At 43.3% G+C, this 24627-nt stretch overlaps 3 protein-coding genes across 5 annotated transcripts in view; 1 reads left to right on the forward strand and 2 right to left on the reverse strand.

Moving 5' to 3' along the window:
• The window catches only part of PUM3 (pumilio RNA binding family member 3), a 68270-nt gene that overhangs the window by 41534 nt on the left and 2109 nt on the right, over window positions 1-24627 (reverse strand). The window lies entirely within an intron of this gene.
• Window positions 1-24627, reverse strand: part of LOC105760879 (heat shock factor protein 5) — a 29522-nt gene that overhangs the window by 3124 nt on the left and 1771 nt on the right. Inside the window, exons 2-3 of one of the 3 annotated variants that reach the window (XM_030258689.4) lie at window positions 14649-23575; window positions 13816-13993 (exon numbers count right to left, since the gene is read on the reverse strand). In XM_030258689.4, the coding sequence (XP_030114549.4) occupies window positions 13969-13993; window positions 14649-15160 (537 nt within the window). In that variant the 5' untranslated portion in view covers window positions 15161-23575 and the 3' untranslated portion in view covers window positions 13816-13968. Of the gene's footprint in view, window positions 1-13815; window positions 13994-14613; window positions 23576-24627 lie in introns of those variants that run through there. The other 2 variants (XM_072921780.1, XM_072921778.1) reach the window with 2 other exon arrangements.
• Window positions 4083-6839, forward strand: LOC100222616 (acrosin-like). The gene is made up of 5 exons (XM_002193914.5): window positions 4083-4427; window positions 4684-4926; window positions 5259-5524; window positions 5802-5947; window positions 6426-6839. The coding sequence occupies exons 1-5, from the start codon at window positions 4342-4344 to the stop codon at window positions 6618-6620; spliced, it is 936 nt and encodes a 311-aa protein (XP_002193950.5). The 5' UTR covers window positions 4083-4341; the 3' UTR covers window positions 6621-6839.

Raw genomic sequence — 24627 nt, forward strand, 5'->3', positions numbered from 1 at the left:
TGCCTGCACAAATACAATGAACTGTAAGTGTAATTATAAGGTCAGAAACTTGTTTTTCTACAGTATCTGGGCTTTATTTCCTGTTCAACAACATCTGACCACTCTACAATGGTGAATTTTAGTTAAAAGCATTTCTTACCTAGAAAAACTGAGAGTTCATCTTCTTTTGCAATGATAGGACAGAGAATACTAATTTCTCCTCTTACCACTCAGGAAACTTCAACAAATCAGGAAATCACAGGAAATGAAAGTTTGTCTTTAATACGAAACATAATTCTTCACAATTGAAGTTTCATCCTTAGACAACACTCACCAACGTGGTCCTATACTTAGTTTTCTATTCCAAGAGATATTTCTATAATATACTGAAAAGGTCTATAAGTGCAAAAAAGCGATAACTCAGGTATTATGGGAAGACAAATTGACTGAGATTTCAAAATGTTGCAATAAAGAACCCCCAGAGTCGTAGACAGGTGAAAGAACTGCTGATTAACAATTGCCTACTCCATAATGCAGGCCTTTTCAGTAGATAGTTTGAGTGAGTTCTTTAAAGTCTGCCATTTTCTCAACTGTTATAACTGATGCAGAGTTTCTGGTTCCTTTTTTAATATTAAAAATGTTACTATCAGCTATTAAATGAAATACAAATCCACATATGTCCATTTTCTATTAATGTATGTACTATTATGAATTCTTGACAGTTCTGATTTCAAAGACTAATAAAAGGCAATTATCAACGCAAATTAACAGAAGTGCATTTCAGAACTTACTGATAAACATACCATAAAATCAGCACTCATGTTAGTTCAAAGAATTACAGATATGCCTGGTGCATATTTTACACATCTATCCAACACTGTTCCATTCAGGCAAGAAACAATAACTTTTGTCCAGAAATTAATCACTCAGAGAAAATAAACAGTGGGTTTCTTTGGCTTAGAGGTTGCTTTGTTTATTATAAAATAAACATATTTTAGTGTCCTCTTCTGCAATGTTCATTTGGGTAAGTTGAGCTAAGACAGTATGGAAATACTTGAAAACTAAATGAAGTACAGAAAGAAAAATTATGTAATACAGGTTGTCCCCAAGAAAAAAAGGTAGGAGTTGTCAGCCAGCAAATTAAATATTTTCACTCAATTTTTCATTCCTTAATCACATCGTAATCCTGATCTATCCTTGCTCACAAATTTGTTTTTAAGTAAAGCAAACTTAATGTAAAGTCTTGTATCACATTGCCTCAAGTTAACCTATTAATAATTAATATCTAGCTACAGAATAAGGGTGAAACAGGGAGATGTGTGATTTTTTTTTTTTTTAAAGCAACAATTTAATTCTATTATAATGCTGCAGTCCTAGGGATTACTCCATTCGCTCTCTGAAAGCCAGAGCGTCAGAATGGCCATGCTACAATCAAAGATAGACTGAAATTTATTTCTAAAAATTAGAGTTTTCTCTTATGCATTTCTATTATCAAAAGCAGTTGAGTGCAGAAGATCACATCAGTAATCTGATGGTCCTGCCAGATTTCTGGATGGGTTTTAGGGTCTCCATGCAACAGCAGCTGGTATTGCTACTTAAATTACTTCACCTAAAGATAGCCAATATAGGTTGGTTTTTTCCCTAGAGTGGTAACAAAATTTTTTCCCACGTTCTTCCTAACTAGGTCCCCCCAAGGTTTTTACTGATAAGAAAGATTAATACAGGTGGGTGCTAAATCCAAGTGACAATAAAAAAGTATATTTACATATTGAAATACATATTATTATGCAGAAACCTGCTCATTTGGCTTCTTTCTCTTTTCCTTTCATTTGTGGATGGCAAGGGGAAAATCAAGGTCAAGTCACTTGTTTAAAAGACTAGAAACAATGAGGGAAGCTAGCTGCATGTTAGGAAGACAGTTTTTCACAGTGGAGCCTTCACCCAGCTCAGAGACAGCACCATGCATGGTGGGAGTGTTGATCTGCTAGAGGCCAGTGGTGTGAGGTACAACAAGGCCAGGGCTGGTCCTGCCCTTGGGTCACAGCAACCCCAGGCAGTGCCACAGGCTGGGGCAGAGTGGCTGCAGAGCTGCCCACAGGAAAAGGCCCTGGGGGTGCTGGTGACAGCAGCTGAGCATGAGCCAGCAGTGCCCAGGGGGCCAAGAGGGCCAATGGCACCTGGCCTGTGCCAGCAACAGCGTGGCCAGCAGGAGCAGGGCAGGGATTGTCCTCATTTTCTCAACACTGGTGAGGCCACAACTTGAATTGTGTGTTCAGTTTTAGGCCCCTCAGTACAAGCAAGGCATTGAGGTGCTGGATTGTGTCCAGAGAAGAACAATAGACTTGTAAAGTGTTCTGAAAACAAGTCTCATGAGGAGCAACTGAGGGAGCTAGGGCTGTTTAGCCTAGAGACAAGGAGGCTCAGAAGGACCAAACCTTATCCCTACAAATGCCTGAAAGGAGGCTGTAGCCAGGTGGGGGTCAGTCTCTTCTCCCAGGTAACAAGTGACTTGACAAGAGAAAATAACCTCAAGTTCTCATGGGTTGGTTTAGATTGGATATTAAGAAAATTTCTTCACAGACAAAATGGCCAAGCATTGGAACAGGCTGTCCAGGAAGTGGTTGAGTTACCATTACTGAAGGGATTTAAAATTCATATAGATGTGACGCTTAGAGACATGGTTTAGTGGTGGACTTGGCTGTGCCTGGTTCATGATTGGACATGATGATCTTAAAGGTATTTTCCAATCTAAACAAATTCTGATTCTCTGATTCCCAAAGTGTTCATATCTCTAGGCATCTGTATCAACAGCAAAACCAGAAATATTACATACAGCAGTTAGCTTTTTCCAGCAGCTCTGTTCACACTTGTGGAGTTAATTCCTGGCTCTTTATTCAACATCCATTGTTCCCTGTTAAACAAGGGGGGGTACTGTAGCTGTAGGATTTAGGGAAGAGAGTGAGAGAGGGAGAGGGAAAAGCAAGAAATTAAATCCTAGACATACAAACCACAATATACTGTCAAAAACACTCATCCACAGCTGCACTGCACAGGCTGCACAGGTTGATCCCATAAAAACTTTTTGGTACCTAGAAATGCATAAAGTGTTCTGGGAAAAATAGCTTTTTTCTGTGTTCCAACCAAATCTAGGCACCCTAACTGTAAATGGCACCTGTAAATGGTGGGTGAAGAATGGCTAAACAATTTCCCCCCTTTCTTCTGTCTTCCAAAAGGCCAAATTTCAACTTTCCTACTCTTACTTTACCTTTCCACAGATACACTATACAGCACTGAGGTGTCATTATCCGCTAGAATGGACATATGGAGACATTTCACACTATGCCTCTGAAAGAACAAGACACACCAAGAAGAAAATAGGAAGAAGGATTGAGGCACTCTTAAACTACTTTGTAATCTTGAGCTTTCCAGAATTGGGAGTGGACCTTGTATAAATCAAAACAGGGATGAGGGCACCTCTTTTATCTTGGAAGTTTGCTTCTTTAATGTTTCTGGAAGAGCCTGTATTTTCTCTTGTAAATGGTACTCACACAATGTTCTGTGTATGTATTTTGACAGGAGAGACAAGAAGACATGAAAACAAATAGAAAAGTGGAACAATACACAGAGAAGACAAAAAGATGAGGGAAAATGTGAGTACTTCAGTTTACAAGAAAATACCAAAGGGAAGTAAGGAAAAGATCAATTGGAGATCAAAATATATTAAAATCACAGATTCTGAAGAGTTGGGAAGTATACCATAATGTTTCAAAATTGACAAAAAGAGAGTTTTGTGTTAAAAAATATTGTTTGTGTATTCATTAATCACCAGTAAGTGCAAAAAAAAATAAAAGTTTTTAACTTTTCAAAGAGGTTGTGATGCCCCATGGGGTATATTCCTGTGAGCTTTTAACAGGCAGTGCTGGAAGCCAAATGCTGCTACCTGCCACAAGGCCTGCACACCCTCATCCTACCAGCAAAGCATTTACTGGGGCCTATCATGAATGTCCAGTCCCAGCTTCTGCCTCCCCTCCTGCTTGAACTGGCACAGGCACAGGCTGTCTAAAGAAGCTCTTCTATCCCTGGAAGTGTTCAAGGCCAGGTGGGATAGGGTTTCAAACATCCTGCTCTAGAGTACGGTATTCAGGCAGGGGAGTTGAAATTAGATAATCTTTAGAGTTCCTTCCAACCCAAATAAGTCTAGATTCTATGACTCTATGTTGCCCCTCCACTGTCCACCCCTAAAGGCCATTGTGCCCAAAATGCTGAATCAGCTGCTCTGTGACATCAGCCCTGGAGCTAAAGGTACTGCAGGCATTAGTTGGCAGCTGTACTGAATGAGTCCTCACTTCTTGCAGCTGATACATGCCACTGGCAGTGATGGATTTGCTGTGCCTCCTTGTCCTACTGGCCATGTGTGGATCTGTGCTCAGCACATGGCACACCTGTGGGTAAGTGGCCTCAGGCTCTTGGAGGTAGTTTGGACAACATTTGAGGGGTGTTCCCTGTCCCCTCTGGCCACACTACAGTTTTGTGAGCCCCATGCAGGAGCATGGGACTCAAGCAGAAACAGGGGTGGACATACACACACCCCATGGGATTCCCTGGCTCTGCTGTCCATACAAACAATGCCAAGTGGGGAGGGAAGTTGGCTGACCTTCAACCTAAGCAGCAGCAAGCCATCAAGCAATAACTTTCTGTTTACAGAGGGACCTGTGGTCTCTGGCCCATGTCTGCTTCCTATAGCCCCATGGCTTATGACTATGACCCCATGGCTCCAGACTATGGCGAACTGCACACCATTGGTGGCACAGCCGTTCAGACAAGAGCCTGGGCTGGGATTGTCAGCATCCAGGATCCCTGGGAACCAGGCACAGGGCATATCTGTGGAGGGTCCCTCATCAGCACAGAGTGGGTCCTCACAGCTGCCCACTGCTTCATCAATGCCAGGTAGGGAGCAGCAGGGAATGGGTATATCTCCACTACACTAGCAGGTACTGTGCTGGCAGCACCATGGGCTACTCCGATTCTGTCTCCCTGCAATATGCCCAATGTCTGTGCACTGCAGACCCAAACTGAGAGACTACTCAAGAGAACACCCTGTGCTCTTGCCATTGCTTCCTAGAAGCCTCTAGATCAACATTCTCAAAGCCTAAGTCATGCTAGGGCAGTCATACACACTGCTTTCTTCTCTGACTTGCAAAGCAGAAGACAGGGAACTCCTGTGCTTCTGCAGCACATGGCTCTGCTCCCTCTCACCTCTTTCTCCATGTGTTTCTTAGGAACACCAACATGTGGCATGTGGTGGCTGGGGCTACCCAGTTGACTCAGCTGGGCCCTGAGGTGCAAGTGCGCCAGATTAAGCAGCTATTGGTTCATGAACACTATATTCCTGGTGAGGAGAGGAACAACATTGCCTTGCTGAAATTGGACCAGCCTGTCGTGTGCAGCCACTACGTTCAGCTGGGCTGTGTGCCGGACCTCACACTGAAAGTGTCAGAGCTGGGAAACTGTTACATTGCTGGCTGGGGTACTACCACTACAAGAGGTGGGTCGCCAAAAGGGACACATGCCCTGAGGACAAATTCAGCACATAAGGGAGATGGGTTGGGCTTCCCAATAGCAGAGGCCAGAGCCAGAGTCAGGCTGCAGGATATCTGGCTCTGGAAAGGTAGTCCTGGACCACTCCCCAGAACCAGACAGAAGGGGGAAAGCAGAGCGACACAGTATTTCCCAGGGAAGCCCTAGGGAAGAGCTTCACCCCACAACAAGGGAGGGGAATGACCAAGGAACTGCTGTATGCTCATTTCTTTCTGTGCATACAGCTGAAAGACCAAGTGATGTCCTGCAGGAGGCCAACGTCCACCTCATTGATGTCCACGTCTGTAACAGCAGCCTCTGGTACACAGGGGCCATCCACACCCAAAACCTGTGTGCTGGTTACTCAGAGGGTGGCATCAACCCCTGCCAGGTAGGAGCATGAGACAAGCTGCTCAGCCCCCAGCAGCACAGGCAGCCTGAGCAGCACCACCCAACATAGCCCAGGGCCTGCTTTGCCTAGCTGGTCACCTTCCCAGCCCCAGCTGCCCACCACTGTTAGGGCTTCCCTCCCCTTCCCCATATGCAGGTCCTTGCCCAGTGTCCCCATTGTCCCAGAGGCCTGGCACTACACCCAGAAAACACCTCTAGTGCTCTTGGCAGTCCAAAGGTCCAGATGCCAACCCTGGAACATCCGTCCTCTGCACATCCAGGATCACTGTGCAGAGATGAGAGACAGTCCTATTGTACAAGACCCTGATGTGCTCCCAGCCAAGGTTCTGGAGGCTCCAGCACCTGAGATGAGACCTTCTCAACCAGGAATACAACTCTGCCAAGGACTGAGAGAAGACAGTTCTAGTGCTGACAGCAGCTACCCAATATTACCTTATTCCTCTCTTGCTCCACTGCAGGCTGACAGTGGTGGTCCTCTGGTGTGCAAAGATAACAATGCTGCCTTCTTCTGGCTTGTTGGTGTGGCCAGCTGGGGGAAAAGCTGTGCAAGAACAAACCAGCCTGGAGTCTACACCTCTGTTCAGCACTTCTATGACTGGATCCTGGTCCAGATAGACCCGCAGCCAACAGAAGGGCGCGAAGACGTTCTATGACCACTCTAACCCCCCTCAGAAGCCAATGCCAATATCAAAACCATTGTGCTTATGAATGTAGGGAGTGAAGGTTGTGTTCATGTTTCACTAGAAAACATTCAATCCAGATCACCTGGAAACACAGAAGAGGACTGGACTATGTTCATGGAAGGGGGTGGTTATGGATACTTGGGTGCTAGCAAAGGCAGTGCTCTGTCTATGTCAGCCTGGTTTGCTGTTCACAGTAGCTGTATAAGTCTCTGTGTCTGTTTCTGTGTCACTGTACCTGGCTCTTCGGAATGCACACAAGCACAGATACACAATTTTGTTCTTTAGGAAGCAGAGCTAACAAATAGTTCCGAGCTATCAGCTATCACAGACACTACTCATTGAATTATCATACTGGCCAGCCAAAGTTTATCCATCTCAAGAAGTCTCATTGTATATAAGCCAAGTAAAGAATTCCTTGTCATTGTTATGAAATGCAGAATGAGTAACAAATTTCCATTATTATGGTAATGATATCATAACATAATGGTTCTTAAGTAAAATATTAACTCTGAGTAATAGAAGAACTATAGGGCTGAACAGCGCTGAATTTTCATTGCTATTTGTTGTCTATACACTGAGAAAGAGAATTCCTTTAGGAAATTATGACAGAAACCTTTTCAAGAGCTTGCATTTCTTAGCAGCTCTCACCTTCCTTTTAGTGTCACAAATACAGGCAGTGTGAGTTGTGAAAAAACACAATGACATTCAGTTTTCCATAAGCAGGGTGATATGATTGCTCCAACATTTTTTACTGCAGTATAATGATGGAAAATTTCAAGCAGAAAAAAAATAAATCTAATACTCTATTTAGAGGAGCCATAAGCCACCATCATCCAGTAGTATCACTGAGATGCCTCTGTAATGCAAAATCCATAGCAATAATAATGATGCCAGACTGTAGTTTCCTTAAGGAACTGCATTTGTGCTATAAACATTCCTGCACATCTTTCTGAGGATATCTTACTACCACAGGAGATAATGGCCAACACTTCATACCTTCTTTTTTTAAATTATACTAACCAGTAAGTTTCAGACTAAAACTAGTAAGAAATCATTCACTTGCCAGAGATGATTGTTCCTTACAGTTTGATGATTTTTGTGTGTTCCCTACAGTATATTTTCTTATACTATATACTTATATAATGGCATTTCTGTTGGACACAAGGAACAATATATAATTACATGCTTTAGTGTTGTAATTTGAACTCCTGGGCACTGTGTTAGTAATGATATTTTCTTTATCCACTGTTCTTTTATAGCTTTTTTCAAAATTAATTATTTCCCCAATGTCATTAGGGAATTTTGCTTACAAGCATGGTCTCTACTAAATACTGTTAATTTAAACAACCAGACTTGAATCATAAGAAAGGTTAAAGAGGAAGCATGAGTCCAGTAAGATGTATTATCTTTTTCTCTCACACCACATTTGCCTGCGCTCTTGGACAAGTCTCTGAACTGTCTTTCTAGGATACTGTTACATATATACTTAGCAGCAGGACAAAACACAGCACTAGCTGCAGAGAATAAAATCCTAGCCAAAACTGGGACAAATGCAATACATTAATTACCTGTTCTTGCAACAGTGAACAGTGAGAATGCAGAACTGGAACTTACAATATGATTAATTTTTGGTGCAAAACTACCATGTTTTAAAGGAAAAAAAATGCAAAGAAACAAAATATGCTAGGTCCTTCAGTAACGCACAGTGATAATAAACATGCTCAAAACCAAGCAGTTTGAACCGGACTATTTTGTGTCATGATATATTTGCAGTCTGAGATTCCTATATACTTTCACTGCATAACCAGTATCAAAAGAGGCCTTTAAGTTTACAGTGCTTTTGGTACAGGCACGTAGCAAATGGCAGGGATGAGAAGTAACATGCTCTGTTGATATGTGAATGGTGATACAGGGCCAGAAAAAGAAATAGTTAAGAATAAAGACATAGAGTAAAGAGATAAGAAATTCATAGTAAAAACTAAGAATAAAATACTTTTTTAAGAAAAATGTCTTATTTCGGAAATGACAAACTCTTATTTAGCACAAACAAGATAATAACGTGAAAAGCATTCCTGGATCAAATGTTCCTTGTACTGAAAATGTATATTTAGCACTTGTGCACTGATTCGCATTTTCTTTTCTGAAATGTCCTGCTGTTCATGTTAGCTTCTTTTTCTAAAACTACAGTGACCTTGTTTCCTTACTGATGGATCTTTACCAATAGCAGGATCCTACAGGGTATTCTACTGTCCAGAATGTCTTTGCACAGTGGTTCCAGGTATGATTCCTGATGACTATCTTTGCTACTCCCATCTTCACAGAATCACAGAATTGACTAGGTGGAAAAGACCTTTGAGATCACCATGTGCAACCTATGACCAAACACCACTTTGTCCACTAGACCATGGCACTGACTGCCACATCTAGTCTTTCCTTAACACCTTCATAGACAGTGATTCCCCCACATCCTTGGGCAGCCCATTCTAACTCCCAATCACCCTTTCTGTGAATAAATGCCTCCTAATGTCCTCCCACCCTAACCTAAACCTCCCCTGACACAGCATAAGACTCTGTCCTCTTACTCTGTCACTGGTTGCCTGAGAGAAGAGTCCAGCTCACATCTGGCTATACCCTCCCTTCAGGAAGTTGTAGAGGTCCCCCCTGAGCCTCCTAAACAACCTCAGCTCTCTCAGCTGCTTGCCATAGGACCCTGCTCCAGACCTGTCACCAGCCTTACTGACCTTCTCTGGACATGCTCCAGCACCTCAATGTCCTTCCTAAACTGTGGGCCCAAGACCTGAGCACAGTATTTAAGATGTGGCCTCACCAGTGCTGAGTACAGGGGACAATCCCTGCCCTGCTGCTGCTGGCCACGCTGTTGCTGGCACAGGCCAGGTGCCATTGGCCCTCTTGTCCACCTGGGCACTGCTGGCTCATGCTCAGCTGCTGTCAGTCTGTATCCAAAGGTTCCTTTCTGCTTGGCCACTGTCCAGCCACTTTGTCCCCAGCCTGGAGCTCTGCCTGGGGTTGTTGTGGCCAAAGTGCAAGACCTGGCACTTGGTCTTGTTAAACCTCATACCACTGGATTCAGCCCATCGATCCAGCCTGTCCATGTCCTTCTGCAGAGCCCCACTATACTCCAGGAGATCAACACTCCCCTCCAACTTGATGTCATCTGAAAATTTGCCAGTAGTGGACCTGAACAACTCAGCAGGTATGATATTGCAGCCTTGCTTATTAGAGGAGATGTGATATCTTATAATGCTACTAAGGGGGGAACATCTTTAAACTAAAATAGGGTAGGTCTAGATGAGACATTAGAAAGAAATTCTTTACTGTGAGGTGGGTGAGGCACTGGAACAGGTTGCCCAGAGAAGTGGTGGATGTCCCATTCCTGGAAGCATTCAAGGCCAGGATGGATGAGCCTTTGAGCAACCTGGTCTAGTGGAAACGGGAGTAGACTAGATCCCTTCCAACCCAAGACATTTTATGATTCTATGAATGTGATTAAAACTTTCAACATTTCACATTTACTCCTATCCAAATAGTAATAAATATTTACATGTTTAAAAAAAAAAAAAATCCTTGTGCATTTCTAGCAAAGGGAATGACATTAGGGAAGCTGAATAGGTATTTGTTGTGATCTCAGAATTTAAGCAATTTAATCTTTCCTACTTTTATTAATCCTGTTTCCAGGATGGAAATCTTGGAAATAAGATAGAGAAGTTTAGGAAGTGCTGGAAAAAGAGCAGGTAGGGAGTCAGGTGCTGCAGAGTGATTTCAGCCAATGATAGCTCTTTGGAGACGCAAACCAAAATGAAAGCAAATGCCAGCACTGAAAAACAAGCTACCCAGGGAATGGGTCTCTGGGGGGTAGCTGGACAATCTGCCTCCAGAGTCTTGGAATGGCATTGACTCAGCAGGGAGCTGAGGGAGTTGCAGGGAGGGCAGGAACACCAAGGATGACTGAAGCAGTTGGCACTGGGAGGGCACTTGCCCAAGACAGAAGGGGGAACCCTCATGCTAAGGACCTGCACCCCTTTCAGGTGATCACATCTACTGAGGGGACTGATCTGGCAGAAGTGCTGGGCTCCCATGGCCCTGAGGGTCCCGCCAAGCCCTGTTTCCCCAAAAGTAGAAGTTGTCACACCTCTGGGGCTCCTGAAAAGCTCAGAAGCCTCCTCTCTGGCCCCAAAGAGGGATATCCCAGAGAGAGGAATGAGGTATCACAGACCTGAGAGTCCTGAGAAGCCCAGTCACCCCCCTCAAAATGTCATTACCCTGGTTGTTCCATGGAGAGAGGGTGTCACCACACCTGGTCTGAGGTAATGGGCCTGTGTCATTGTCCCCAAAGTCCCACCAAACCCAGCATCCACAGGAAGACAGTTCTCATCGAGAACTGAACATAAATGTCCAGGGCCATGCTGCTGCCATTCCACCACACATGGGCAGCAGTCAGTGGGCCAACACTTACCCTGTCCCAGCCACCAGCCCCTGAAGATGTCTCCAGGTCTGCAGGAAAGTAATCACCCCAGCCCTCTCCCAGGCCAAGCGGTCTCCATTTTCCCAAGCCTGCAGATCCTTCCAGCCCAGCCTGACATCTACCTTACAGCCCCAGATCAGGGCGCACCGACCCCCAGAGCCAGCATTGTGGTGTAGTGCCGCACTGTGTTGTAGTACAGGTCAGAATCCAGGCTTGTTCTCTCTCCAGAAGGAGGTATACTGACTGTGTAAAACACCAATCATAATAAACAAGACAAACCCAAGATGCATTCCCTCACTGAGGAAAAATGCTTTCTACCCTCCAAACTTCAGGGCTGAGATGAAGTCCCTCCTGTCCCGACGTTCAGTCATAGATGGAGGCAGAACAGTTCCCCCCAAAACCTGAGGAGTCCTTGAGGTGGCTGTAAAAACCTCACCTTCTGAGCTTGCCCTCACAGGTGAAGTTCTTGAAGTGGAACTCGCACGGCCCCTCCTTGACGTCCATGTAGTCCGTGGGGCCATAGTCTTGGGGTCTCCAGCGTCTAGACACCCGTGGCCCTGTCAACATCTGCAGCACAGCCCCCAGCCCCGACGCACCCGGGGCATCTGCCGCGTTCCACTGCGGGGAACTGCAAGGAGTTCTTTTAGTAATGGATGGTCGAGAATGAAATTAAACCAAACGAGGCAAACATCTTATCTGTGAACTGTTTATTGGAACGAAAAGGAAAAGCAGTTGCTCAAATGAAAGACGGCTAGAAAAGACAGAAAAGGAAGAAGGAAAACAGAGAAGGAATGGCGGAACCGGGAGACGGAGAAGACAGCCGAAGAGAGGGCAGCACCCGCAGCGAGCCGGCGGCGCTGGCGGCGTCCAGGGTGGGTGTGCTGGTTGTGCAGGGCCGGCTCCGAGCGGCCTGTGCAGCTCTGGGGCGCGGTTTTGGGTGCTTGTTACGCAGTTACTTTTTGTTATATGTGTATATGATAATTCGTGCAAATAAAATTGCCGTACATTTTATAATTATAAAATAAAATATTAAGATATACTCTTATAAGAAATTTTTTTTTAAAACCGCACAAGCCAGCGACGGGGATTGCAACACAATGTTGAAACCACCTGGACAAAGGAGGGAGGACTCCATTCACAAGCAATTGAACATGGCCAGTCCGGAGATGTATCACCCATCAAAGTGGTCCAAGGAGTGCCCGGACAATAAATATCTGAAAGTGAGATAGCCAGAGCCATCAGGGAGATACATCTCATTACCAAAATGTAATGAGATACATCTCCTTACCGAAATCCAGGAATGGGATCATGGGTGTTCATCACGCTCTGGACATGTATTGTTCAACTTGCCACAGAAAAAATAACTCTACCTGAATACGTATAGTCTAAACAGGAAGAAAAGGGACTCTGCCTCGGGCAATAAAAATCGTATAAAAATCAGCCAGACATAACAGTCAGCATGGAGCTTTGGAGACCCTCTGCTGTAGCGGTCAAACCTGTATCTCCACCCAGCACCAACACCTGAGCTCGATACTGACCTTTTTTTTTCTTTTTGATAGTGGCTTTTTTGTTGTTATTCTCTAAATTTATATTTGGTACATTTAATAAATTAATAATTTGGGGCTTTCATCTGTAACACTTTTTATGGCCCTGGCCCCTCCCAAAGCCTGCCTGCTGGCAGGACACTGTTGGCCCAGTCCAACCTTTCTGGACCCGATTGAAGAAGACTCTCTAGGGAGCTCAGTGTCTCCTGCTCCCTGTCTCATGTGAGGTGTTGCCATGCGAAGTTCTCCCAAAGGCAAGGCTTTTCCTTGTTCCATCCTGCAGTGGCACACGTGCAACCCCTCCCCCATGTGGTGCTGACATCCCTTGTGGAAGTGTAACAGAAGTGAATTTTTTCCTCACAGCACCCATGATGCCTTATTCTGTCTTCTGCCTTTTGATTAAAAGGCAGCCACTCTCAATATGTGTATTTGCCTATCCATCTGTTCATTCATAGCCTTTGTGACCTCACTATTGTAAAATGGTCTGAAGAGAAGAGAGATGAAAACACAGACTGAAGATTTGGGTAGGAGTTGTGTAACCCATACGGAGCAGAGAGCAATGAGGCAGTGCTGGCCATGTGAATCAGACACAGCCTTTCGCACAAGCTTTACAAAAACTCTAGGCTTTCTGAGCTCATTACCTTCCCAAAATTAAGAGGATCTTCTGGATTATCTCATCTGTTTCCCCTTTTTGTGCTAATGGAGGGTACCAATGTCACATCAGTCCCTGCTTGGCTACACGATCACTATCCTGCCTATCCTCAGCCATCCCAGTAATGGCCCAGGTAATTGTGCCACTGTTTGCTATGCCTTGGGCTGGGGAACTTTTCTTTGGATGAAAGGTGAAAAATGTCTTTCAGATATCTAAGGCAGGCCTCATGTTAGCACATCTTAGTGTTATCAGAAAAGCAATATGGCCAAGAGCTATGTAATGTGAGTGATGTGAAATAACACCAGAAGCTAATTTAAAGCAAACAATAAAGAGAGACAGAGCCTGATGAAATATTATTTGTAGGAAAAGGCAACGTTTTGAAGTTTATGAAGTATCCATGGATATATTTTTAGTTCAAGTCCATGAATGTTACTTAACAATTAATATTTCAGAAAATTGGTATGTGTTGAATAACAGCTCTTAGCATATTGCATCATGCAATATTTTATTTATATAATAACTGACTTTTCTATTAACTTTTTTCCTGAATTTGAGAACATTGAAAATTATTCAGTTTGTGTCTGTTCCCAAAGTAGATCTCAAAGTCTTCCTTTCTCCTTTCCGTTCTTCCGTTCTTCTCTATGTTGTGTATGGTTTCTCACAGCTGAAAATACAAGATGCAAAAAGCAGATGATTGGTCTCTTCATTTTCAAAGCACACTGAACTTGTGTTCTGGGCAACTTTTTTTTTGTTTGTTTGTTTTTTTTTGTTTTTTTTTGTTTAATTACAAAGATTTTAAACATACGAAAGAATGAATGTTGCGCCTTTATCTAAGGACAACTTGGTGTGTATATTAGTTTTAGGTCCTTGCTGGCACTCTACAGGCACACTGAAACACTGCAAACCATGTCATTCATTGTAGATAATAAAAGCAGGGCCTGTGCATTACACAGTGAGAGGTATATAGATATACGTATAGATATAGATACATATAGATATATATATAGATATATATAGATGTATATAGATATACATACATTGATATTTTTGTATTTATATATAGGCAGCACAGTTGTAGCACTTTGTAATTACATTCCCTGTGTTTACTGGCAGCAGATCTAGCTTCCTGAAGAACAAACCTGTTCTTACACTAAGTGAACAGAGCAGCCACCAGCAAGGGCAGGTGCCTCGCTCCCCCCAGGGCAGTGCCAATTTTCCAAGCCCGTGCCACCCCCAGGCCGCCTGCGGTCCCCATGACCCGCCCATCTCACGGCTCCTTCCAACCTCGCCGACGGACATGGGCGACAGCAGCAAGTCACCTTCTAGGGATGTACTGCAAATCGTCGGGCAGGCGGCTGGTCACCTCCAGGCCGGCGTCCAGCTTCTCCTTGTTGGCCTTGGTCCATCTCTTGATCTTTACGAGGAGGTCGGGGCGGCCGTAGCGGAAATACGGGTTCCAGAAGTGGTACAGGGGCCCATCAGCGTAGCTGGTGTCGCCCTCCACCGTGGCCGGCCTCGGCCTGACCCCGGGCGCGCTGCCGGCCAGGCTCACCATCAGCTTGTGGAACCCGTACAGGTTGAGCTGGCGGACGATGCTGCTAAAGTTCTTGGTTTTGAACAGCTCCTCCTCGCCAGCGGTGCTGAGCCCCACGCACAGCACCTCCTGCTCGAAGAGCCTCTGGTCGATCAACAGCCCTTCGCCACGGGCGTCCCAGCGCACCGAGTCGATATACGGGCTGTTGACCAGCAGCCACAGCTTCACGGGAAAGGTGCGGGGCCAGAGGGCGACGGAGAAAGGGTGGAAATCGGCCGGCAGCGGCGGCTTCGCCATCGCGCCGGGCGAACTGTCACCGCACGCGGCGGCGCGCGCCCTACGCCGCCAACGCCGGCCGCGCGAGGGCGCCGCCCCGCCGGGCCCGGCACGCGCCCGGCGCGCGAGGCGCGGCTCGCGCCGGCACCGCCCGGTCCCGCTCCCCTCAGTGCCCCCGCGCAGAGCCCGCTGCCCTCAGCGCCACAGAGAGGCCGGGAGGAATACAGCTCCCTAGCGCTGTGATTTCAGCATTAGAATGCAGGCGTTACTTTATTTCAGCGCTGGGTGCAGGGGGGACCATTCCTCCGAACACTTGCCAGCACCGTTTCAGAATTCTCGTCCCGCTTATTTACATGTACAAATCTGTACACATTATAGCTTGGGCATGTGTATACAATTTGGGGAACAGTCTCAAGAAGGTCTCTGGTGGTTATTTGGGGAATGGTCCCTACCTTACTTTATCCTTTTGGGGCCACAAATTCACCTGAGGACATGACTTATGAATTGGCTCACAGTCTGATGCCTTGGTTGAGCAACTTCTTTCTTCGGTAAGAAAACTTTTTTTATGGTTTATAAAACTTGTAAACAATGGGTCTCAGTTTCTTGTCACAACAGAGATACTGCAAAGCATATGCTTTTTGAGTATTTATGTCATCAGTTTCCTCATGTCCCCTCAGTGTCCCCAGCCTACACCCTAATGTCCTCAGTCCTCTGCCCCAGCCATCCCTCAGCCCTCCAGCCTCTGCATCCCCCTCAGCTACGGCCGACCCCTCATCCCCACCACTTCCCCTCAGCCCCTCAGCCTCCTGTCCCTTCAGTGGCTCCTCAGCTCCTTCAGACCTGACATCCCTGAGGATGACAGTGCTGGTGCCACCAGCAACTCCCATTGTTCCTGTGAGTGATCTGGCTGAGGGGGTAATGCAGGGTGGATGCGGGGCCAGGCAGGAAGGGGTTCAGGGGACATGAAAAACAGCCCTGGTGCTGGTGAGAGGGCGTCCCTGCCTTGCCATGGGCATGACAGATTGGCTGTGCTCACTCCGGAGATATGCTGGGTGCTGCCTGGATCAGTGCTAGCACAGACCATCAACCACTCCTTCGACCACCTATGCCACGTGCATCAGAGCATCACCTCTATTTTGGGAACCCATAATGAGCAGAGCAGGTCAGTGGCTGCAGATCTTCAGTAAAAAAGGTAATGAGGAATGTTTCATGGCAGAACAAAGGGAATAGGAGTGACATAGACACCCTAAAATGGGGCAAGGGACTTTTGCAAAAGCATCAGAGACACTTGTGCTCTTGACTCAGAATGTGAAAGGGAAGTGGTGAAACTTAAACCAGAAGCTGGGTGCAATGTCCTGGGCACAGTTTAATTAATTAAATGGAACACAATTGCTGGAATGTGATATGGATGTGACTAATTGCCCCTGTTACCATGTGGTAACTGCTTGCTAGGTGCTGAATATTTATCGAAAACTACTCAGGACCCACAATTACAAAATGCTGAAGAAAAGCTCATAGACCCACATTTTAATGCAACTGCTGTGTGTTGATAATCAGAATCTGTTTTTATGCCTTGATCCTTTAGAAGGTCCTTAAATGGTTTTCTTTTGTAGTTGTTTTTGGGGATATTTTGCATGCATGCATGCTGACTATAGCATCCTGACTAATGCTTCTTCTATAATATAGGGTATGAAGGAGTCTGATTTTCAGTCAACAGTACATCATGGAGGGATAGCTCAGCCATTATTTGTCAAAAGAGAAACAGTCTTTTTTAATATATGGGCAATCTCTGGCTGAAATTCAATAGAACCAGATTATCTAGCCAAGAAGCTATTGAAGAGTAAAGGGATTAATCCTTTGGTGCAGTATTGTATAGACTTTGGGATCACTGTCATTGCAAATTGCTTTTCCAGCAAAAGATGCCTATGTGCAAAATAGCATGAGTGATGGCAACAGCACTCCCTCTGTCACTTGCAAATATTGTGCTTTTCTGCTCCATTTAACCTTAGCTATGGATACTTGCGCTGGCTCTGTGATTAAAGCTTACAGAAAAATACTTCCCAAACAGTCTGCCTGGGCCAGCACTTTTGCTCTTGCCCTGAAAAAACAAATTGTTCCCTGGATTCACAGCTGGAAAATCAGACAAACGTGAAAAAATATTACTGACTGCTGACTTTGGTCAAGGTTGCAGCCAGAGAGAGAGAGGGTGGAGGCTGAATAAACTCAGCCAAAATTCACTCAAAGGGCCAACTGTGTATGATGATTTGGCCTGCACATGCAGAGCAGGAAGCACAGTGGCTCTGCAGCTGGCAGAAGTGAAGTGGAGCAGCAGCCAAGACTAGCTTTGGCAATTAAATTTTAGTATAAGTAGTTGCTCTTAGGTTACAAAGGAGGTGGTCTGGTGCTGGGCCAGCAGATCTACAGCTTTGCTGTCCCCCACTAAGCCACATCACATAGCTACTTGCAATTCACTGTCCAGCCAGACATCTCTGTGAAGTTCATCAGAGAGAGGGGTTCAACTTGCTTTGTAAGAAACAGGCCCAACAAATTGTCAGAGTTCACAAAACACTATTTCGTCATGCTGGAGTTCTCACATATGAGGGGCGTTTTATCTTTAGCAAAATACTCAAAATAAGTGAACCAAGCAAGCTCAGTCTGCTCAGGCACAAGTTCATATTTTCAAAGGCACTGAAGCATCCAATGCAATAGTCTGAAAGCCATGTCTGAGATTTTTTATAGTGGTTAATCAAAAATCCATGATCTGCAAACTGTCTCAAAAAAATTGTTGTTTACTCAGGCAAAAGCTTGAAAACTGATTGCACATTCCTGTGGTATAGCTATATTCAGATTTACTTGTGTTCATCATTTATCACCTCAACTAAAGCTGCAGAATCAGAACAGATGCCTGGAATTCTAAAGTCAGATTAACTTTATTTATACTGTATTTCACAGCCTTTCAATAGTTCTTTCTTCCCATGTGCCCTGCTGCCCTTTCTTTGTCATTTCACAAGCAAAATCAGAGTCACTGGTCTAGTGGCAGAAGGGTCCCAAAACCAACCTTCTTATTATAATGAATAGTAAGTCATAGCTGTGCCATCCCTCAGTTTCTTCTATGAGAGAGGGGTGATGGCATTTTCTTATTTATTAATGCAGTTGAGTATAGGGAGAGGTGGAAATACTCAGATGTTACAAGACTGCCCAAGAATATTTTCTTGCTGCCATATCAGACATAGTTTGCATTTCAGGAGTCTTCAATACTCTGAAAATCCCTTACTTCCAGGAAGAACTTCCACTCTGAAAATCTTTGTAGTTAGCCACATTTGATCTAGATGAGATAAAACATCATAAAGATATGGCATCAACAAACTTTAAGAGGTCATGTTAATGCCTAGAGGAATCTAGAGGATACCTGGATAAGGCTTTGATCTAACTTCCATCAAGGACTGCAAGATGTGGTTACTCACAAGCCTTGCAACAAAATTGTTCTTGGCACAGTTAGTCCAAGCTACACTCAGAGCACATGTGAGAGCTGCATGCCCATCCTGCTGCTCTGCCTGTGCTGCTTCCACATCTCTTCTGACCTCTGCTCAGCCTTATCAGATCCAAATTCCCCCAGGCCACTGCCTTCTGGAAAGAAATGGACAGGTTCATCTGGACAGGAAATATTGGTATAAAATTGATTATGACAATAGGGAAAGCAAGAGTGGGGGCCCTTATCTCTCCAATGCCTTTGTCATTCTCTCTTTGTCCTGCGTCAGGTCAGTGCCTGTAGTAAGGACATCAAAGAACAGTAACAAAGCCAAGGTGTTGCCAGAGGTTGTGCAGTGGGATGCACCCAAAGCACCTCTGCCAGACTTGCAGGCCTCTGCCAGGCAATGCAAGCTCTGGACATCTAAGAACAAGCCACAGGGATTCCCAAAAGCAAAGGCACCCTTGAAGCTTTCAGTGTCCCTGAAGTACTTAAGATGAATACAGAACAGGTATTTGTCAGTCTAGACTGCTATTTGCCTGGAGAAATTAAACCCTCCTGAGATACCAGCACTGACATCTTATTGTTTTTGCGTTTTTAGAGACTGTCTTGTTTTGAACAATTAAACACCAGTATTTTCATACTGTTCTTCCTATGCTTCTTTATGACTAGCCTCAGTACTCCTAAACATGTGAGCAACTGAGATACCACATTCACTGTCATTTCAGCACTGACACAGTCCTGCTGCCTGTGATGAACTAGAGGGTGAGAGCCCAGGCAAGTCCCGCCTCTGTGCAGATTTTTCAGAGTGGCTGTTTGAGGCAGTCTGTGCCACAGATTGCTCTCACTCACAAGTTCTTAATAATGGTTGATTAGGTCTATTACAAGATGAATTATTTATTGAATTAACAAAATTAACAGACATAAGACTTTAGATAGACTACTCACTACACGGGAGTAAAACAAAAGCAACTACTAGTAGATAAAATACTGTGCATGACAAAGGTATCTATATTTACAGCTAGCAAAGAAATAGTACAGATTAAGATTCAATGTAACTTACCACCAAATTGGTGTTGGCGTACACATAGAATTCTTTCTCTCAGTTCCTATGAAAGTATCAGGCAAATTTGCATCCAAAGCCTCCTTGACAAGTCCCACACGTTTCCAGGGTGTGTGTAGGAGGTTTCTGCCTCCATGAAAGTTTGTGTAGCTTTTATAGTTTGTAAAGTAGTGTCTCTCAGTCAGGAATTTCCAGTTTATCTCCCCATATCTATTCTCACGATCAGGTGTTTATTGGGAGTTCTACCCCTGGTGCCACAGAGAGAAATAACTAGCAAGTGACTTATAAGTCAGAGGGCTGGCCTGAGTGATTTCATCAGGTCATGTGTCGGGGGAGAATGTCCAGAGCTACTGCACCACCTGATTGACAGAGCATATAAGCTCTTCTGTGGTAGGGGGATGCCCTGCCACAGTGCCATCTCCTTGATTTCTCATAAATTCTCTCTCAAATTGCACCTCAGTGCATGCTCTATTCTCCATCAGTACTGCTTTTCTTCAAAACCTCCATGAGTCCACAGTTTTCCACAGGCAGTTAAAAAACCTCCAAATAATCAGACTGAAGTTTCATACTAAAGTGGTATCATCAGGCCCACTTTGAGAGTAAAGCAAGCAAACCTTATATATATATATATTCCCTGGTAGGTCACAAGGCTAATGTCTGTGATGAGGGGTAGTCATTTACCTAAAACACAGTTTTGGAAGAACTAGAAATAGCCCAAAAAACTCAAATATCTGATGCTTGAATAGAAAAGAAGCAAGCAGAATTGCATCTAGCTGCTTTGGTGAGCAGTATCTGTTTTTAAAAGCTATTTTTTTCAAGCCACAATAAGATAAGAGACCAATCAGTGGGTTGATTCCTGGTACTTTTTCCACTGGGAGCATCTGATTCATTGTACAGCTAGCAATGCTTCATTGAGCACCAGAAAATACATTTCTGAAGGCAAAGGAGGGCAGTATCTCCTGTCAAAGATGTAATTTCAGTTATCACCTGTTCAACTGCAAGCACTAGAAATGCTTCCTTGGGGTGCTGCAAGAGGGCTCTTATCTTTTATTAATCATTCTAGTGTGATCTAGAGCAGGATTTTTTTTTCTTCTATTTTGAATAACTTGTTTGCCATGCAGTAGTATATTTACTTGCCTTGCTTGCTTCTTGGTAAAATTTAGCCCTTTCAATTAATTTTTAATATGGAGAGACCCCTGAAGCTCAGTGTTACCTAGAACTGCTCCAACAACAGCCAGAAGTTATGCACCTCAGCCACTTTATTGTATCCAGTTATAACTCCTGCAAAACCTCATACAGCTATTTGAAAATTGATTTTACTCTGTTCCTGTCTACTCAACTTGACATTTAATGAGTCCGTGCACCTCCTTCTTTATACAAAAAAATCTTGGAGGGCATGAGCCTCGTGTAAAGTTACCAGATGTGCAGAGAGAAGGCCACATTCCTTTTCTAATTACGGATATATTTATTTTTACTTTATTTTTGCTAATTCTATGTCCACAGCCTTCTGAGAATATGATTACATTTCAACTATAGTTTTATGTGAATAAGACTTAAAGAGAATGAGCTACCATAAAACAGCATGAAAAAGTTGTGATGATACATGACTTCTGATCCTTTAGATTTCAACCATAACAACAACAAGACTGAAATTATCAGATCATCATAACCTCAGCTCAGATCGTTTGCTTTCCAGATATCTGTATTAAAGAGCTGCAATTTGCTTTTGACACAAAATTACCTAATCCTATAAATACATGCAAGTGTAATTGCCCCCATGCACCTTCCAGGTATATGGCAACTGAAGTCAATGGAAATAAATCACAGCAGAAAAAATATTAGTATACATTTTTATAGGATCAGGATTTGTGCCTGACTCATTCAAAATTATAAAGCTCAGAGAGGCAACTCCCAAGGAAGATGTGAAGGATCTTAAAGAAGCACAAGTAATAATATAAATATGTGATAAGATACAGCAGACTTTCCCCGGGGCTTTCACTAATTTACTAATTATTACAAAATTCATGGCCTTCCATAAAAGAAGATACCAACAATCTAAAAAAGACAGTCTTTCTTGCATATGTAATGCCGAAATTTTACTCCCTGTCTTGACCTAACACATATAAGGACCAACCAAACCACAAATTTATTACAGATTTCCTAACATTTTTTCAACTGTAAAGAGCTAGACTAATCTGCCACCCTCACAGTTTTTAGGTCTGTCATTTACCGCTAACAAGACTACTGCAGATACTGTTACATGGAAAGGGGAAATAAAAAAAAAAAAAATCAGGATTTCAAAAGAGACTGCTCACTTTTCAAAACAAAATAAGGACTACTCTTCCAGTTTCATCTAAACCATCCTATCCATGTCCTTCAAATAAAAAGAGTTTGCAAAAGCAGCTTACCTAGGCATTGGTGAGTTTACTCTGTATATAACTAGAGAGAAAAATTACATTATCTTTTAGGCTGTTGCTGCATTTGTCAAAATATCTGCTAAATCAAAAAAACACTGCTTTCTCCCCGCCTCCCCTCCCTCACTCCAAACTACTAGTAACAGCTAATAACCCTTTCCTAATACCTTTCAAAGGTATCAGGGATTTTGTTTCCTAGTAACCTTAGGCAAAACAAATAATGAGTGAAGAGCCAGTGTAATAGGCTTTTGTCCAGAACTTGCACTTTAATGCAGAAATACATGGGTTCTACAGCTGTTAGCTGTTAATTCTTCTTTTCAGTTTCAACAGATCTGAAATTAGCTGTTAGAATTATTAAAATTGCCATGACTGAGCACAATGTTATTTACTTCTGCTAGGTACAGCAAAGCTGGATGTGTTTTTCACTTTAGAAGCTTAAATCCTATCTGTGTTTATGTCCTCGATACTTGTAAGGGACAAAAAAAAAAAAAAATACAGCAATAAATCAACAGAAGAAACCAAAAACACTACAAGATTCCAAGGATTCTACGCTTGTAAATGTATTCAACAAAGCTTATTTTGTCAGATAAGGTGGAAAAAAATACTTCAGACAAACTGCAGCTAATGGTCTTTCAGAGCAATTAAGCAACAGTATAACTGAATTAGAGCTGCTATGCCAAAATCTGAACCTTTCAATAACTTCACTGGTCTCAGCTTAAGATCACTAAGACCTGTTTACATGCCAGTTTACACATGATAGGGAATCCAAGAGGCCTAGCAGCTCTGGAGAAGCCACAACACTACTATATTTGCATCTTAGGACTCTCTATCTGCTCTTACGCTTCCTTAGATCAAAGTAGGTTGCACCCCTGGATTTTCTCTTGGTCTTCTGGGAACATTCCCTGGACAACAATTTTCTACTTTCTTCTGAGAAGTTCTCACTATTTTTACCAGAACTTTCGCAATTCTGTTATGATCATTCCATAAACCAGCTATCAATTACATTTTTTGTATCACACCCCAAAGCAATGCACTGCGTCAAACCACAGGATTTCTTATGTTCAGCACCCATTAAAATATTTTGACTGAAGGTCAGAGTCCTCTTAGCAGCACCTGGCTACCTTTCAAGAGTTGTTTTGCAGATTACATTTTCATTTCTAAATCAGTGGTGATGAACCGTCCCAGGCTGTAATTCAGGCCAAGTCATCATGTGTCTTGTTGACAATGCCTCTCCTCCACAAGAGGCCTCAAGAGGCACAAGAGTCTGAAGCTCTCATTGGGTTCGCAGCTCACCAGAATCCACTGTCTTCCTGATGGATGTTCCTCCCAAACCACTGCAGCTCCAGCTCACAGCTAGTCCCTCTGCACCACACAGAAGTACACTCACCTGCTGCCTGAGGCACCTCTACTTGAGAATGTTGAGTGTTTCTTCTTTCTCCACATATATGAATACTGGATTGTGGTGATTCTTGCTGTCTACTGTCCCACACCTGAAACAAGTCCATTGTCTGATAAAGCATAATGACACCTTTTCCCTTGTTTTAATATCTTGTATTTATTTGTCAGTTTTTGCAGGAGCCGCTTATTCCACTTAAGGAGAAATTCTATTGCTTCAGGGTTCCTTTCTGGGTAGCAGAGTGGTTTTATTTGCATCCCTTGACTTTAGACCCTGTATTGCCCCAGCATGCATCCACATGAAGGGTAAGTGTTTAAGGCCTGAGCTACTTGAATTCTTACAAACAACTGCAAGCAAGGAGCACAAAGTCCAGAAGCCAATCAGCCACAGTATTACTCACTCACTTGTTAGACTTTAAAATCACTCTGAGTACCAGTAATAAACTGTATACTGTACATTAGGCTATGCAATGTAATCTACATTCCTAGTTAGCTCTATACTTAATTACTATTATTACATTACAGACAATAACACAAAATAATCAGACAAATGCAGTAGTGATACGTGAAGTATAAAAACTACAGATAAACTGAGTGCTGTAACAACATCCAGTCCTGATGGATCTGAACTTGGTTTAATTTTTGACCAGTTTGACCAGGAGTATTATATCACTTGAAAATACACATAAAAAGTGCGCGCTTTAATCTCTACAAAAATATTTTCCAAAAAATATTTTCTTATTGGTAAAGAAATAAGATGGTTTTGAAAGCTAGATATTTGTTTTGTTTTTTGTTTTTGTTACTTAAATGACAAAATAATTTAGGTTTTTGAGCTTTAAAATCATTGAGTCCAACTATTAATTTTTTTCCAGACTTACCCAATATGTAGTTTGGGCATATATATTTAGGTAGGAAGTTTGAAAGTAAAGTCATTTTCATCATTTCAATTTGATGCAGGGAGTGGGGAAAATAGTAAAGATTTCAAATTATGTCAATTCCTTTAATTGCTTAAATAACATATATATAACATAGTGTGTTTTTCTAGCACTAGTATCTGCTTATTAGAATGTTCTTACTAATATTTGTATTTTCTCACCTACTACTACATTAGCAGTACTAATTATAGGCTGTACCATCTTGCAGACTT

The sequence above is a fragment of the Taeniopygia guttata genome, chromosome Z (assembly GCF_048771995.1).
Source record: "Taeniopygia guttata chromosome Z, bTaeGut7.mat, whole genome shotgun sequence".
Classification (NCBI taxonomy): Eukaryota; Metazoa; Chordata; class Aves; order Passeriformes; family Estrildidae; genus Taeniopygia; species Taeniopygia guttata.